We start from the raw sequence: 15,213 nt of genomic DNA on the forward strand, positions 1-15,213 counted from the left end.
ATATTTCAGTTGTTGTGTATATTACATTTGTTTTATTTGATGACTTTATTATTTAATTCCAAGTCATCATCTCATCTTTATAAAGCTGCTGACAAAATCACTATTTTGTAGTTTTTCAACATAAATAATACATACATTTATGATGGCTGAATACCAACTATCAGTCACTTAGATCATGTATTTTCAGATAGAGGTACCTCGCGAAGCAACAGCTGCTCTCCATATCACCTCACGATCGCACATTCTTCTCTCTTCCGTAGCAGGCGTAAAAGAAACACAGACCCAACAAGTAGATGCGCAATGGATTATGGTCATTGTAGTTAATTATCAAGTTTTATGCTCTAAACTATATAGAATATTGGCTTGTTGGAAAATACAACTCCCTACTTCATCGCACAGTTCAGGCTGGATCTAATTAATCTCTAGAGAGACTGCGATGTCCGTGTTATTTAGCTCACAGAAAAAGAAAAAAAATGTAATTCAAATACTTGAACCAACTTCGATCAATTAGCTTGGCTCCTGTGTGTCTGTGTGGTCCCTATCCAGCCAGGACCTGCTTGGCTCCTGTGTGTCTGTGTGGTCCCTATCCAGCCAGGTACTGCTTGGCTCCTGTGTGTCTGTGTCGTCCCTATCCAGCCAGGCCCTGCTTGGCTCCTGTGTGTCTGTGTGGTCCCTATCCAGCCAGGCCCTGCTTGGCTCCTGTGTGTCTGTGTGGTCCCTATCCAGCCAGACCCTGCTTGGCTCATGTGTGTCTGTGTGGTCCCTTTCCAGCCAGGTCCTGCTTGGCTCCTGTGTGTCTGTGTGGTCCCTTTCCAGCCAGGTCCTGCTTGGCTCCTGTGTGTCTGTGTGGTCCCTATCAAGCCAGGCCCTGCTTGGCTCTTGTGTGTCTGTGTGGTCCCTATCCAGCCAGGCTCTGCTTGGCTCTTGTGTGTCTGTGTGGTCCCTTTCCAGCCAGGTCCTGCTTGGCTCCTGTGTGTCTGTGTGGTCCCTATCAAGCCAGGCCCTGCTTGGCTCTTGTGTGTCTGTGTGGTCCCTATCAAGCCAGGTCCTGCTTGGCTCTTGTGTGTCTGTGTGGTCCCTATCCAGCCAGGCTCTGCTTGGCTCTTGTGTGTCTGTGTGGTCCCTATCCAGCCAGGACCTGCTTGGCTCCTGTGTGTCTGTGTGGTCCCTATCCAGCCAGGCTCTGCTTGGCTCTTGTGTGTCTGTGTGGTCCCTATCCAGCCAGGCCCTGCTTGGCTCCTGTGTGTCTGTGTGGTCCCTATCAAGCCAGGCCCTGCTTGGCTCCTGTGTGTCTGTGTGGTCCCTATCAAGCCAGGCCCTGCTTGGCTCCTGTGTGTCTGTGTGGTCCCTATCAATCCAGGCCCTGCTCAGCTCTTGTGTGTCCCCACTATTGTTCTCACTCTGTCTCTGTTTGTGTTTGTTTTCTTCGGGGTGTTTGGAGCATACGCTGATAAAAAGCCGCTCAGCGTCTGACTCAAACAGGCTTTGTTCATCTGCCACTTCCTCATTAATTAAGTTTTCCTCCCTCCTCTCTTCCCCTCTGCCCCCCCCGCTGTTCTTCTCCTCTGGTCCTCTTCTCTCGCTCTCTCTCACTCCCCCTCTCTCTCATTCCCTTTCTCATTTTTGTCTACAGCAGCTCATGCGGGAGCGACAGCAGATGGCCAGCCGTCCCTTTGCCTCGGTTGCCGTGGCGCTGGATGTAAGCGTCGGCCAGGAACAGGAAGAGCTGCTGCAGGGGCAGGTGGAGGTGGGTACCTAACACATCTCATTAGCATATTGTTGTCCACCGCGATGGTGATACCGTGGAATACAGGCTTGGCACCGAGATCGCCCACAGTATCCTCTGTTGTGTGTAGACACTGGAGCGTGGGTGTGAGAAAGCAGGGTTTCATGACTTGAAATGCAAAACATATGTGGCCAACTTAAACAAATACTGAAGGCATTGTGGGAATTCACACAACAAAGAACATATCCAGAGTTTAGCGTGGCCATATCCGGAAAAGCTAGTTTGTTAAGAAATATGAACATTCTGAAAACCAATTCCTTTTCTTGCTGTGTCCCCAATAACATGGGTTAGGTCCTTTCATGTTATCCTTTTCAGCACCGTTCCAGCAACTATGGTGGATTCATAACCAACCCAGCGCAGTACAGCTCGGCTAATCTTGGCTCGGCTAGTCTCAGTAGTATGAAAAGGGTATAACTAGTTTGCCTCCTATATATGACTTCCTGAATTGTGTTCCCACACACCCTCTATGGGTATTGCGTATGATCTGATAATCTACCTCTGAAAATCCTTAGTGGTTTTGTGAGTTTTCCAGGTCTTTGCTTCATAAAAGATTTACCGGCTCTACCACAAATCTCTGTAACAGCTGCCGCCTGCCGGCCAGTCCACATCCGGCTTTAATGGAATTGATAGTGAGTGTCAGGGGGGGGGGCAAAGTATGCTCTGATAATGCATTATTCCTGGTATACCTATTAATATAGTAGATGGTAGTATTATACTGCATGGGCACATAACCTATGTTAGCAGTAAGCCCTTAGAGGAGTGTTTTCCCCCATAGCTAACCCGACAGCATTCATCGGTGTCCAACCCAAAATGGGTTTTGTTGTTATTTTCCTGTTTCTCCCATTTTGAGCTCCTGAAGGTGAAAAACATTGAAATGGAACGGTATCTTCACGTAAAGGTTAATTAAGTAACATCTGGTGTTGCTCCACAGAGACTATTTAGCATAATTGCATAGTAAATAAGAAAATTGTGTACAACAGTGTACTTGCGGGAAAATAAGTGGATTCATAATCGGATTTCATACATCATTTACACAGTTACTGTGTAAAAGCAAGTTCTGGACCTGTGTTTTTATGTACAGGTGTATTTTGGCCAAAGCCCATTTGCAAAAGGTGCACAGGAGGGCTTTTCAAATGTTTACTCTGCATTTTGATATGCTGATGACATTTTACTAGCAGCGAAAAGCGTGGAATTGGATTAAAGTCCCAAAAACTAGAAACGGGGCTGCAGGAAGGGTACATACAGCATATCAAAAAATGACTGGATTGATAAGTGTAATTTATTTGAATGCAGTGCTGTGTTTGTATTTAATGGACATACACGTGAGGAGGTTGGCACATGTTGCCTTACCTGTCCTCTGAACAGATGGATAACACAGTGGCTTAAGCCCTTTCTCAATGACCATGAGTGGAGCAGTTAGCTAATGTGCGCTAAGTGGAGATTAGGTTTTTCACACAGCTTCTAGGCGCTGGTAAAACTGTATTTCACACACTGTTCTGAATTATGCTATTCAGAACATGCGAGATGAACTTAAGAGTGTTTCAAAGATATTCCCTTTCCTGAGAATCTTCAAAGAACCAGCTGCAATTATTGACATCTGGAAAAATTCAGGCAAACGAGCGACCGTCTGTTATTTACTCAGAGAAATACAGTACACCATTTTTGTTTCAAAACCGGCATCTGGTTAAGATGAACAAGACAGAGGTCATTGGAGGCATGAATTACTAACATATGTATTGGTTTAAAATCATCTATGTGCCTGCAAATTGTCTCTAAATGGTTGCAGAAAATCAGACAAGTATGCAATGAAAAACCGCACAAACATAAGTTATTTCCTAATGTCATCAGAGTGGTCTATGGAAGACAAGCGATCTAAAGTAGAGACTATGAACGAGTAATGTAAGTAATGTGGCATGTCATTATAAAGACAGACAATAGCGGTATCATCAGAAGACAATCAAACCAAATCGAACATCCAGTGTGGGTATTTTGCCTTGGCCTGGGTCTGTAGTATTGAGGAGACGCCTTGCCCTGTGATCCAGGTACATCAAAGTGGAGAGATTCATTGCGTAGGTGTGTAGCCTGAGGCCAAAGGTGATTAAAATAGGTCCTGGGCTCCAATCATTTCTCCCCTCCCCTGCCGTTGATAAAGGATGTCTGGAGCAGTTATTATTCATCGGTGACCTGAGGGCTCTCTAGTCCCCAGACTGCTGTAAAACCGGCCTGTTAGACCACACCAGAATGGACCTGACAGGTAGCTTACTAAAACACCCACAGCCCTTACACATACACACACACACAAACACCACACCTGGATCCTGTTCATTGTCTCTGAACTGGAGTGAACGGCATGGAAATGGAAGTGGTACACAAATACCACACAGAATAAAACAGCTGGGTTGAGTTCCTGCACTTACTCAGTAAAAAACAATCTAATCAAATTGTATTGGTCACATACACGTGATTAGCAGATGTTATTGTGGGTGTAGCGAAATGCTTGTGCTTCTAGCTACGACAGTGCAGTAATATCTAACAAGTAAAATCTAACAAATGACACAACATATACCCAATACACACAAATCCAAGTAGGAATGAATTAAGACTATATACATTTGGACGAGCGATGTCAGAGCGGAACGGGCTCAGAGAAGGAGAATAGTATAGAAACAGTACAGTTGAAGTCGGAAGTTTACATACACTTAGGTTGGAGTCATTAAAACTCGTTTTTCAACCACTCCACAAATGTCTTGTTAACGAACTATAGTTTTGGCAAGTTGGTTAGGACATCTACTTTGTGCATGACACAAGTCAGTTTTCCAACAATTGTTTACAGTCAAATAATTTCACTTGTAATTCACTGTATCACAATTCTGGTGGGTCAGAAGTTTACATACTAAGTTGACTGTGCCTTTAAACAGCTTGGAAAATTCCAGAAAATTATGTAATGGCTTTAAAAGCTTCTGATAGGCTAACTGACATGATTTGAGTCAATTGGAGGTGTACCTGTAGATGTATATCAAGGCCTACCTTCAAACTCAGTGCCTCTTTGCTTGACATGGGAAAATCAAAAGAAATCAGCCAAAAATTGTAGACCTCCACAAGTCTGGTTCATCCTTAGGAGCAATTTCCAAATGCCTGAAGGTACCACGTTAATCTGTACAAACAATAGTACGCAAATATAAACGCCATGGGACCACGCAGTCGTCATACCGCTCAGGAAGGAGACGTGTTTTGTCTCCTAGAGATGAACGTACTTTGGTGCGAAAAGTGCAAATTAATCCCAGAACAACAGCAAAGGACCTTGTGAAGATGCTGGAGAAAACCGGTACAAAAATATCTATATCCACAGTAAAACGAGTCCTATATCGACATAACCTGAAAGGCAGCTCAGCAAGGAAGAAGACACTGCTCCAATCCAGCCATAAAAAAGCCAGATTACGGTTTGCAACTGCACATGGGGACAAAGATCATGAAACAAAAATAGAACTGTTTGGCCATAATGACCATCACTATGTTTTGAGGAAAATGGGGGAGACTTGCAAGCCAAAGAACACCATCCCAAATGTGATGCACAGGGACGGCAGCATCATGTTGAGGGGTGGTTTGCTGCAGGATGGACTGGTGCACTTCACAAAATAGATGGCATCATGAGGTAGGAAAATTACGTGGATATACTGAAGCAACATCTCAAGACATCAGTCAGGAAGTTAAAACTTGGTCGCAAATGGGTCTTCCAAATGGACATTGACCCCAAGCATACTTCCAAAGTAGTGGAAAAATGGCTTACGGACAATAAAGTTAAGGTATTGGAGTGGCCATCACAAAGCCCTGACCTCAATCCCATAGAAAAGTTGTGGGCAGAACTGAAAAAGTGTGTGTGAGCAAGGAGGCCTACAAATCTGATTCAGTTACACCAGCTCTGTCAGGAGGAATGGGCCAAACTTCACCGAACTTATTGTGGGAAGCTTGTGGAAGGCTACCCGTAAAGTTTGACCCAATTTAAACAATTTAAAGGTAATGCTACCAAATACTAATTGGCTGTATGTAAACTTCTGAGCCACTGGGAATGTGATGAAAGAAATAAAATCTGAAATAGATCATTCTCTCTACTATTATTCTGGCATTTCACATTCTTAAAACGAAGTGGTGATCCTAACTGACCTAAGACGGGGAATTTTTACTAGGATTAAATGGCAGGAATTGTAAAAAATGAGTTTAAATGTACTTGGCTAAGGTGTATGTCATCTTCCAGTTGTATATACATATGAGATGAGTAATGCCAGATATGTAAACATTAAGTGACTAAGATACCGTAGAATAGTATAGAATACAGTATATACATATGCGATGAGTAATGCCAGATATGTAAACATTCCTTAAATTGGCCAGTGATTTCTAGTCTATGCTTATAGGCAGCAGCCTCTAATGTGATAGTGATGGTTGTTTAACAGTCAGATGGCCTCTCGGTCCCAGCGTTGATGCACCTGTACTGACCTCGCTTTCTGGATGATAGCGGGGTGAACCAGCAGTGGCTCGGGTGGTTGATGTCCTTGATGATCTTTTTGGCCTTCCTGTGACAACGGGTGCTATAGTTGTCCTGGAGGGCAGGTAGTTTGCCCCCTGTAATGTGTTGGGCAGACCCCATCACCCTCTGGAGAGCTTTGTGGTTGCGGGCTGTGCAGTTGCCGTAGCAGGCGGTGATACAGCCCGACAGGATGCTTTCAATTGTGCATCTGTAAAAAAAAAGGTGAGTGTTTTAGGTGACAAACCAAATTTCTAAAGCCTCCTGAGGTTGAAGAGGCCCTGTTGCGCATTCTTCACCACACTGTCTGTGTGGCTGGTCCATTTCAGTTTGTCAGTGATGTATATGCCAAGGAACATGAAGCTTTCCACCTTCTCCTCTGCAGTCCCGTCAATATAGATAGGGGGGTGCACCCTAGTAGCACGCCACACAAGCGTTGTCAAGAGTTGAACGACATACGCACAAAGACAACCAGTTTTATTCTAAGGGGAAAAGACCCCAGTCTTGAGCCTATAATAACCATAACCAGTGAACTACCCATCTCGGAGGTAGATCACACAGCACTCCCCCCCTCCTCTAAATCTAATCACGGTGCTCCAAATGACTGGGCCACAGAATAAAACAAGAGGTAACTCATCAGCATCAATCACGTACCTACCAGATCCATAACATCCACGTAGCGTCGTAAAGCTGATGAGCCTACAGGAACGAGCATCTGTAAGACGCCCGGACACATCTCGCCTTCCATCCCAGAGTGATATATGGCGCTGGGGGTTTTCATAATGCTATTTAAAGGGGAGAAATGAATCAATTTTCATATCTAATGTTTTAATGCGCTGTATTTATTTTCCAATCTTGGGGATTTAATGCGCTGGGGCGGAGGGTAATGAAAGGAGCAGCGAGGAGATAAAGAATATTTATGACACCTGGGAGAAATGGGCTGTGTTTGGAGCCTTTTACTTGTGTGTTTTATAAGCACCCACAAAGCCAATGATCTCATCAGAGAGAGAACAAGGGGAGAACACAGATGGAATAAACCTACATCTGGAGCTACACGTAGAAATACATGAAAGCACCAACAAAAACACACATTTACACACTCACACACCTTCCATCATTGTCAATTATTAATTGTACATACAGTACCAGTCAAAAGTTTGGACACACCCACTCATTCAAAATATTTGTATTTGTGCTATTTTCTACATTGTACAATAGTAGTGAAGACATCAAAACTATGAAATAACACATATGGAATCATGTAGTAACCCAAAATGTATTAAACAAGAATTGTAGATTTCATTTGCTGGGTGGCGGTGTGGGTGTGGTGGTTTAAACACCAACATTGTGTGAGAGAGGCTTCATAGCTATGATCCTTTCCATATAAAATGACCCATGAGCACCAACATGTGAACTTCATAAGAGCATGTCAAATTGGGTGTCAAATGAAAGCTAAGAGTATATTTTTGATATTGAAATTAAGACATGGTGGGGGGGTGCTAGAGAGCGTGCTATGGAATATATGGATTGTTAGAGCTCTGCTCAATTGTTAAACAAATTCATATTGCTCTTAATCTCTCACAACCTATAATTTCAGACATTGTCTGACGAGGAAAAGGCACCAAAATAGGCGGCGCTAAACAAGATAATTTGGACGAGACAGACAACAGACCAATGCCAACATCGCTGACCCACAAGGAGTTAGCTGAAGATGCTAGCTCCCAAGAGCTCCTTACAGAACCCACTCAGAGTGACCTACTGGCCACTATAAACTCTTGAAGGTGGACACAAGGTTGGCTCATATCTCAAAGAGTATTGGGACTTTGACAGAAACTGTGAAGGCAATCAAGGGCAGGGTGCATGAGGTCGAGCAGACGACAATCGATCACGAGGCCAGGCTACAGGACATTGAGAAACAGTGCAAAATGACAACAAAGCCCTGAAAGCTCGACTGGAAATGCTCAAATCGCATTCTGAGAAATGGAGACCCACTGAATTTGTATCGGAACTGATACCGGCACTGCTGGGGATGTAACACAAAACGCCCTTCCTGATCGGCCGAGCACATAGATTACAAGCAACGATGCCAGCCAAGGGAGCACTACCAAGGCCATTCATTGCACAGCTGCACTACCCTTTATACCTGGGATCTCATCCACAAGCTGTCAAGTCAACAGTTCCCCCTTAACTACATCGGAGACAGGGTGTCTTTCTACCCAGATCTTACTTTAGAGGTAAGGAACCAACGGAAAGAGTATGATGAGCTGCACAATTAATGCAGGGCGGCCAGCATCCGATATGGATTCCTCTTCCCAGCCCGGTCCAAGGTGACTGGCGAGGGATCAACACGTATGTTTTACACCCCAAAATATGCGGAACTGTTCTTGGCAAGCAAGCGCCCGGTCTAAGAATCCAGAACTGCTGCGTCAGCCGCCTAAGTGGCCAAATACAGGCCAGAAATGTTATTGTTTATATAGCACTGTTCAGCCTATCATGTTTTATTCCCACTCACCCCCCTAATGTGAGAGTTAAGTGTTATTATTTTAAAAAATTATACAGTACCAGTCAAAAGCTTGGACACACCTACTCATTCAAGTGTTTTTTCTTTATTTGTACTATTTTCTACATTGTAGAATAGTAGTTAAAACATCAAAACTATTAAATAACACATATGGAATCATATAGTAACCACCCTTTACCTTGATGACAGCTTTGCACACTCTTGGCATTCTCTCAACCAGCTTCACCTGGAATGCTTTTCCAACAGTCTTGAAGGAGTTCCCACATATGCTGAGCACTTGTTGGCTGCTTTTCCTTCTTTCTGTGGTCCAACTCATCCCAAACCATCTCAATTGGGTTGAGGTCGGGTGATTGTGGAGGCAAGGTCATCTGATGCAGCACTTACGGTCAGATGCCGTAAGTGCTGCATGGTGGTCTGTTTGAAACATGTAAGTATTACAGACTCGGTCAGGGAGAGGTTGAAAATGTCAGTGAAGACACTTGCCAGTTGGTCCGTGCATGCTTTAAGTACACGTCCTGGTAATCCGTTTGGCCCCGCGGCTTTGTGAATGTTGACCTGTTTAAAGGTCTTGCTCACATCGGCTACGTAGAGGGTGATCAGACTGTCGTCTTGAACAGCTGGTGTTCTCATCCATGCTTCAGTATTGCTTGCCTCGAGGCGAGCATAAAAGGCATTTTGCTCATCTGGTAGGCTCGCGTCACTGGGTATCTCGCAGCTGGGTTTCCCTTTGTAGTCCGTAATATTTTTCAATCCCTTCCACATCCGACGAGCATCAGAGCCGGTGTAGTAGGATTCAACCTTACTTCTGTATTGACGCTTTGCCTGTTTGATGGTTCGTTTGAGGGCATAGCAGGATTTCTTATAAGCATCCGGATTAGTGTCCTGCTCCTTGAAAGTGGCAAGAAGTGGGACTTATTGAGGAAGTTGGTGACTGAGGTGTTATACTCCTCAATGCCATTGGATGAATCCCGGAACATATTCCAGTCTGAGTTAGCAAAACAGTCCTGTAGCGTAGCATCCGCGTCATCTGGCCACTTCCTTATTGAGCGAGTCACTGGTACTTCCTGCTTTAGTTTTTGCTTGAAAGCGGGAATCAGGAGGAAAGAATTATGGTCAGATTTGCCAAATGGAGGGTGAGGGAGAGCTTTGTATGCGTCTCTGTGTGTGGAGTAAAGGTGGTCTAGAGTTGTTTTTCTTCTGGTTGCACATGTGACATGGTAGAAATGAGGTAAAACGGATTCAAGTTTGACTGCATTAAAGTCCCCGGCCAGTAGGAGTGCCGGTTCTGGATTAGCATTTTCTTGTTTGCTTGTGGCCTTTTTCATGACTGGCCTGTTAAAGCCAGTTTACCGTGGACCACAATCCTACAGAGACATCTCTCACACCCAACAGGGGGGTGGTTTATGACACCTCCCATCCATTGTAAATCTTAAAACAGTAGACAAAATACCTTTGTCCTCTCAGTGTGGAGGAATGGAATGTATGATGGGCCTATGGAGAACCTATGGAGAACCTACCTCAGAACATGCAATAAATGGGCTTTGGGACAATATGTTTAGTCAGCCAAAATGGTGGTAATTACGATAGATGGAATATGAAAATGAATGTCGTTTTTGTCATGTTATTAAATGTTAAATGACGACGTTATAACGAAAACATTATAACTTTAAGAGATTTCATAATATGTATCTGATATTTGCATACTGTACGTTGTGTGGAAAATGTCCAGATCAAAGAGAATGTTTTTGTAAAGATGAAATGTGAAGTTGTCTAAATTGGAAAAAATCCCTCGTAACTAGTGATGCCCAGAGAACTTGTCATAGAGACGGAAACGCCCCTTTCTGACCCAAAGGTATAAAACATGTGAATTAAGAATTTACAAAGCAGACTCAGTGACCACGCGCTACAGCCAAGGTCAGAGTTAGTCGCAACCCCAAAACGCAACACGAGGTTGAAGAAGACAAAGGAACCTTTTAACAATCTATGCTACGGATGAGCTATGTCTAAGAGGGTGAATTCAAGCAGGACCACCCGGTTACCACGCTCCAAGGAATCGCGTGTCTGAACTACTGTCATTCCTATACTGGAGCCCCCCCTCAGCGATACACCACCACCCACAGAACCCACGCCACACTTTATGTTAACAAGATTACTGAACAAAATTTATAACAATAACTTTAGTAAAATCGATGTAAAATAGAACAAGGGGAATGTGTTGCTCTTAGGAGGAGGCTGGCTGGAAGGAGCACATATTGGCACAATGACACTGGCAGCAAGGTGGCAAGAATCTCTGTAACCATTTGACCAGTAAAATAAATAATACAGGAAGACATGTGTTGGTGAAAAGACTGGTGAGTAGCCAAATCATAGAATGATGTAAAAATATACATATTTCCTCCAATTAGCCATTTCTGCAGCAGCTCACTTCTCTCAGCAATGCCATCTATAACCAGGTCACTGTCCAGGTTCGTTAAAACATCTCGCTCAGTAGCCATGAGCATAAAAGCCTCTAGGTGCTGTTGAGATAGAGTGCTCCTGAGCCTACTCTTGATGAATTTCAGAGTAGAGAAGCTCCACTCACAAGCTACCTGGATTACTGACAGGGTAAGTAGAAACTTGTAAGCAAGGCCCAGGTTGTGATATGCGTCGGTCAATAGGTTGTACTGACTAAGAATACGGTAGCAACACACTGGACAGTCACCATCTCCACCTCATCTTCATTTCCTTCAGGTTCATGATCCTCCATAGTCCTGGGTGTGTGTTCTTCAAATCCCAATTGTTTTAACCTAGTCCACTGTTCTGCCAGACTCATGAGCTCACTCTGTAAATTGGCCACCGTTGCTTGCTCTGCTGTCAAATTTGATCAAACATTTGCTTAGTTCTTGAAGGGCTGTCTGTGGAAGGTCACTGGCACTGGATGGTAGCTGACTACATTTTTAGGGTCCAGAAGAGCCATGTCGGCATACAAAGTGCCATTACTCAGAAATCGCAGATGGAGGCTATAGATAACTGTATCCAGAATTTGATTATGGACACCAATCCTGTATGCACTCTCTGCCCCAGTAAAATATTCATCTTGTGCCATAGTTTTCTTCTTTCGAGCCCTTTTTGTTGGCTGAGTGGTCTCTAACTCCAGCTCTGTTTCCTCATCCCATTCCTGCAACTTCCTGTTGGCCCACTGAAAAAATGTGTCTGCAGCTGCCTTGATTTTTTTCAAAATCTCTTGCCATCCCTTTCAGCTGCTCCTCTATAGACACAAACATACGATGCGCAGACACAATGTCCATTCCTCTTGTTTGAAGATATTTTGAGACTGGTGATGTGACCTGAAATTTTCTGAGGACTGTCTGAGCTGTAAGTATTGTTTCATACTTCAGCAACCCCTCAATGTATCCTTGTGCCTTGACCTGTGCCTCCAAAAACCTTTTTTAAGGCACTGTCTTTAGCCCACCAGCTTGTCTCTCCAATTGGAGCAAGACTTCTGTGTCTTGGGTCCTTGCTCGCCTCTTCCCAAAATGTTCATCCTCTGGTAGGATTCACAGAAGAACACAGCTATGTTGTTAATGAGAGAAAAAAAGTGACCCACTTGCCAAGATACTCTCTGTTGTGTCTGCCAAAACAAGGTTCACAATGTGTGCATAGCACCACACATGCACTTGATTGGTGGACTTTGCAGAGAGCAGGGCAGAGAAACCTTTATTCTGGCCTTACTGGAGGCTCCATCAGTGGAAATGCCAATGCACTTGCTGATGTCAAGCTTCATGTTTTCCAGTACTTCACTCCGTACCTGGAGGAAGTATTGTCCGGTGGATGCCTCGCATTTCACCACAGCCACAAGCCTCACGGATGACGTTCGTCACATATCTGACTATGACAGAGCATTGGTCTTGTGTTGTAATGTCCTGCGTAGTGGAAATCTGGACCTAAAACATACCAGGTTCCTGGAGTTCACTTGCTATGGTGGCCTGCATTGTGTGTTGGATGGTGGTAATCATGTTGATAATAGAATAATTAGAGAGGCTCTGCCCCCTCTTGACCCAGACTCTTCTCTATGCAGGCAGTGAGATATTCTTTCATACACAGGTTGTGCTTTCCCAGCAGAATGATCATCTCTAAAAAGTTGCCATGGTCAATGCTGCTGTCATCTAGCGTATAAGCTGCTTCAGACTGCATGCCTCTGTAGCTCAGACCTCTCTTGCTTATGACTTTAACAACATCTATAATGCTCTCTAGCACTTGCCTTCTTCTGCGCACTTGCTCTCAATGAGCAGACATCTGAATGCCGATGAACCGGCTCTAAAAATGACCTTTGGAGGACCTTAGCAAGTAGGTCTCAGCATAACCTCTATGCATAATGCTCCTCCAATCCATGTCCATGTTTCAGTCTGCCATTCCATTCATGAATGGGCTGTTCTCTGTAGGCTTTGCAAATGCAATACAAGTGAAGCAGAATAAAGCATGGTTGTCTTCACTGTATGGTAGCCACTTCCTGTTGGTCCCATCACAAAAGAAAACCTTCTGCACCACAGACTTTTCACTTTTGTTGGGGGTGGAAACTAAAAAACATATCTAGGTCCCCTGACTTTGGCCTCTTAATATAAAAGCAAATGGGTTGACAGTGGCATCCTGGCTCTGGCACAATCTACATCTGTCCACTGCAGATGCACTATTCTCAACCTGGATGAGTAATTAGTATAAATTAATATATTAGTATAATATTATAACATTAAATAAAAAGTATAATGTTACTATAATAGTATAATATTAATATATTCATTATGTAATGTTAGTATATATATATATATATATATACTTTCATATAATAGTATACTATATACCACTAGTATAATATTAATTCCAATGGGACAATACAGCAGTTTTAAGAAATACACAACCAACATTTATAATTTGTGTAAGTTTTGTTCCGTCATTAAATCCTTGTGGAAGAAAAATAGTCTACATTGGTGGTTAGTCTCTAATTTGTTAATGCTAAGTACTAACTTGTCAATAATCATAACCATTCATGCATAACAATGAGTTCAACATTTCGAAAGTTTGCTGTAGCATGTCAACCTTTTTTTAATGTCCCGCCCCATCCAGGCTGTGATTGGTCGGTTCACGAAAAGTGACATTGACGAGCGCTTGTTTCAACAAAAGGCACGATATAGCTAAATAGCCAGCTAGCCAAACCCAAACATTTCTTATCTTATCCCTATTGTCTTCTATCTTACTGCTTCAGCTGCAAAACCTTGACTAACAGTTGAACTGGTATCACTGGGCTCAATGGGATGCTCTCTCTCCTCTCTGCTGCCAGTGCCTTCAGGCTCGCTAGGCTGAGATGATTGACTGCTAATGGCGCCAAATTAATCATTTGTTATTTAAAACAATTTAGCTGCATCAGCCTCAAGGGACTTCAACCTCTTCCCTCTTAGCTCTTCAGCACCATCTTTACGTTTGTTGTCTTTTTGTTTGTCCATCTTGCTCCACTCCAATATTTATTCAAATGTCACCACTTAACAAAAATGGGAAAGGGGCGGGTCCCAGGTAATTGGCTGGGAGAGAGAGGCTGACAGATTTAATACCCAAACACAGTGGCAGTGGGCCAGCAGCCCACTCGCCTGGGCCAATCAGACACACAGCACGTGGTTATTTTTATTTAAGCGGGGGCTGTGGTTATTTATATTTTGTGTTGCATCAGACCCAATTGTCAAAACTCCCGGTGCTCCAGATGGCCAGTCCGTCATTGGCTACATGGCTGACTGTACTCAGAAGACCCCTTTCAGAATAAGGGTGAGGAAACAGACCACTAAGAGAAAGGACACTGGCATAATGTGGACAATCAGAGAGTTACACCCGGTAACCAAAGACATGCCGTCATCAGAGGAGAAGTTGAACCCGGTCCACGAAGACACCCCATCGGAGACCTTCTACAAGTAATTACATCATTATATTCTGAACCATAAGAGCGGCAGTTCGGGGCAAGGTGTTAGGGCTAAACTAAGCATAGTTTACAAATGTATCCAAGTGTGCTTTTCTCTTGTGCACTCTTTCTTTTTCTCTCTTTTTAAATCCCCATTTTGTGTCACATGTGTCATACTGTTCTAATCAATGGCCTAGACTGTGTGGTTTTGTATGTGTATCTTATATTATCATTTTAGCTTGTTAGTAAATAAATAATCAACTCAATTGGTGTGGTATGGACTCATTTAGTGGGACTCGGGTTTGTGCAGATTCCCAGATTATGAGACGTTCAGGATGAGACTGTAGAGGAAATTAATTCATTAGTGACTGTTGTAAAATCGATATTCTGATATTATTGAGTTAATTTGGGAAATGGAAACTCAATAAAAACAAACTTTCCCATGGTGCCCCAGGTTACTGAGT

General features: G+C 43.5%; 1 protein-coding gene across 1 annotated transcript in view; it reads left to right on the top strand.

The window, feature by feature from the left end:
* LOC115113159 (attractin-like protein 1) overlaps nt 1-15,213 on the top strand; it is a 312,747-nt gene that overhangs the window by 234,753 nt on the left and 62,781 nt on the right. Inside the window, exon 28 of the mRNA XM_029640467.2 lies at nt 1,634-1,747. Coding sequence (XP_029496327.2) covers nt 1,634-1,747 — 114 coding nt within the window. The remainder of the gene's footprint in view (nt 1-1,633; nt 1,748-15,213) is intronic.

The sequence above is a fragment of the Oncorhynchus nerka genome, linkage group LG28 (genome assembly GCF_034236695.1).
Source record: "Oncorhynchus nerka isolate Pitt River linkage group LG28, Oner_Uvic_2.0, whole genome shotgun sequence".
NCBI classification, from domain to species: Eukaryota; Metazoa; Chordata; class Actinopteri; order Salmoniformes; family Salmonidae; genus Oncorhynchus; species Oncorhynchus nerka.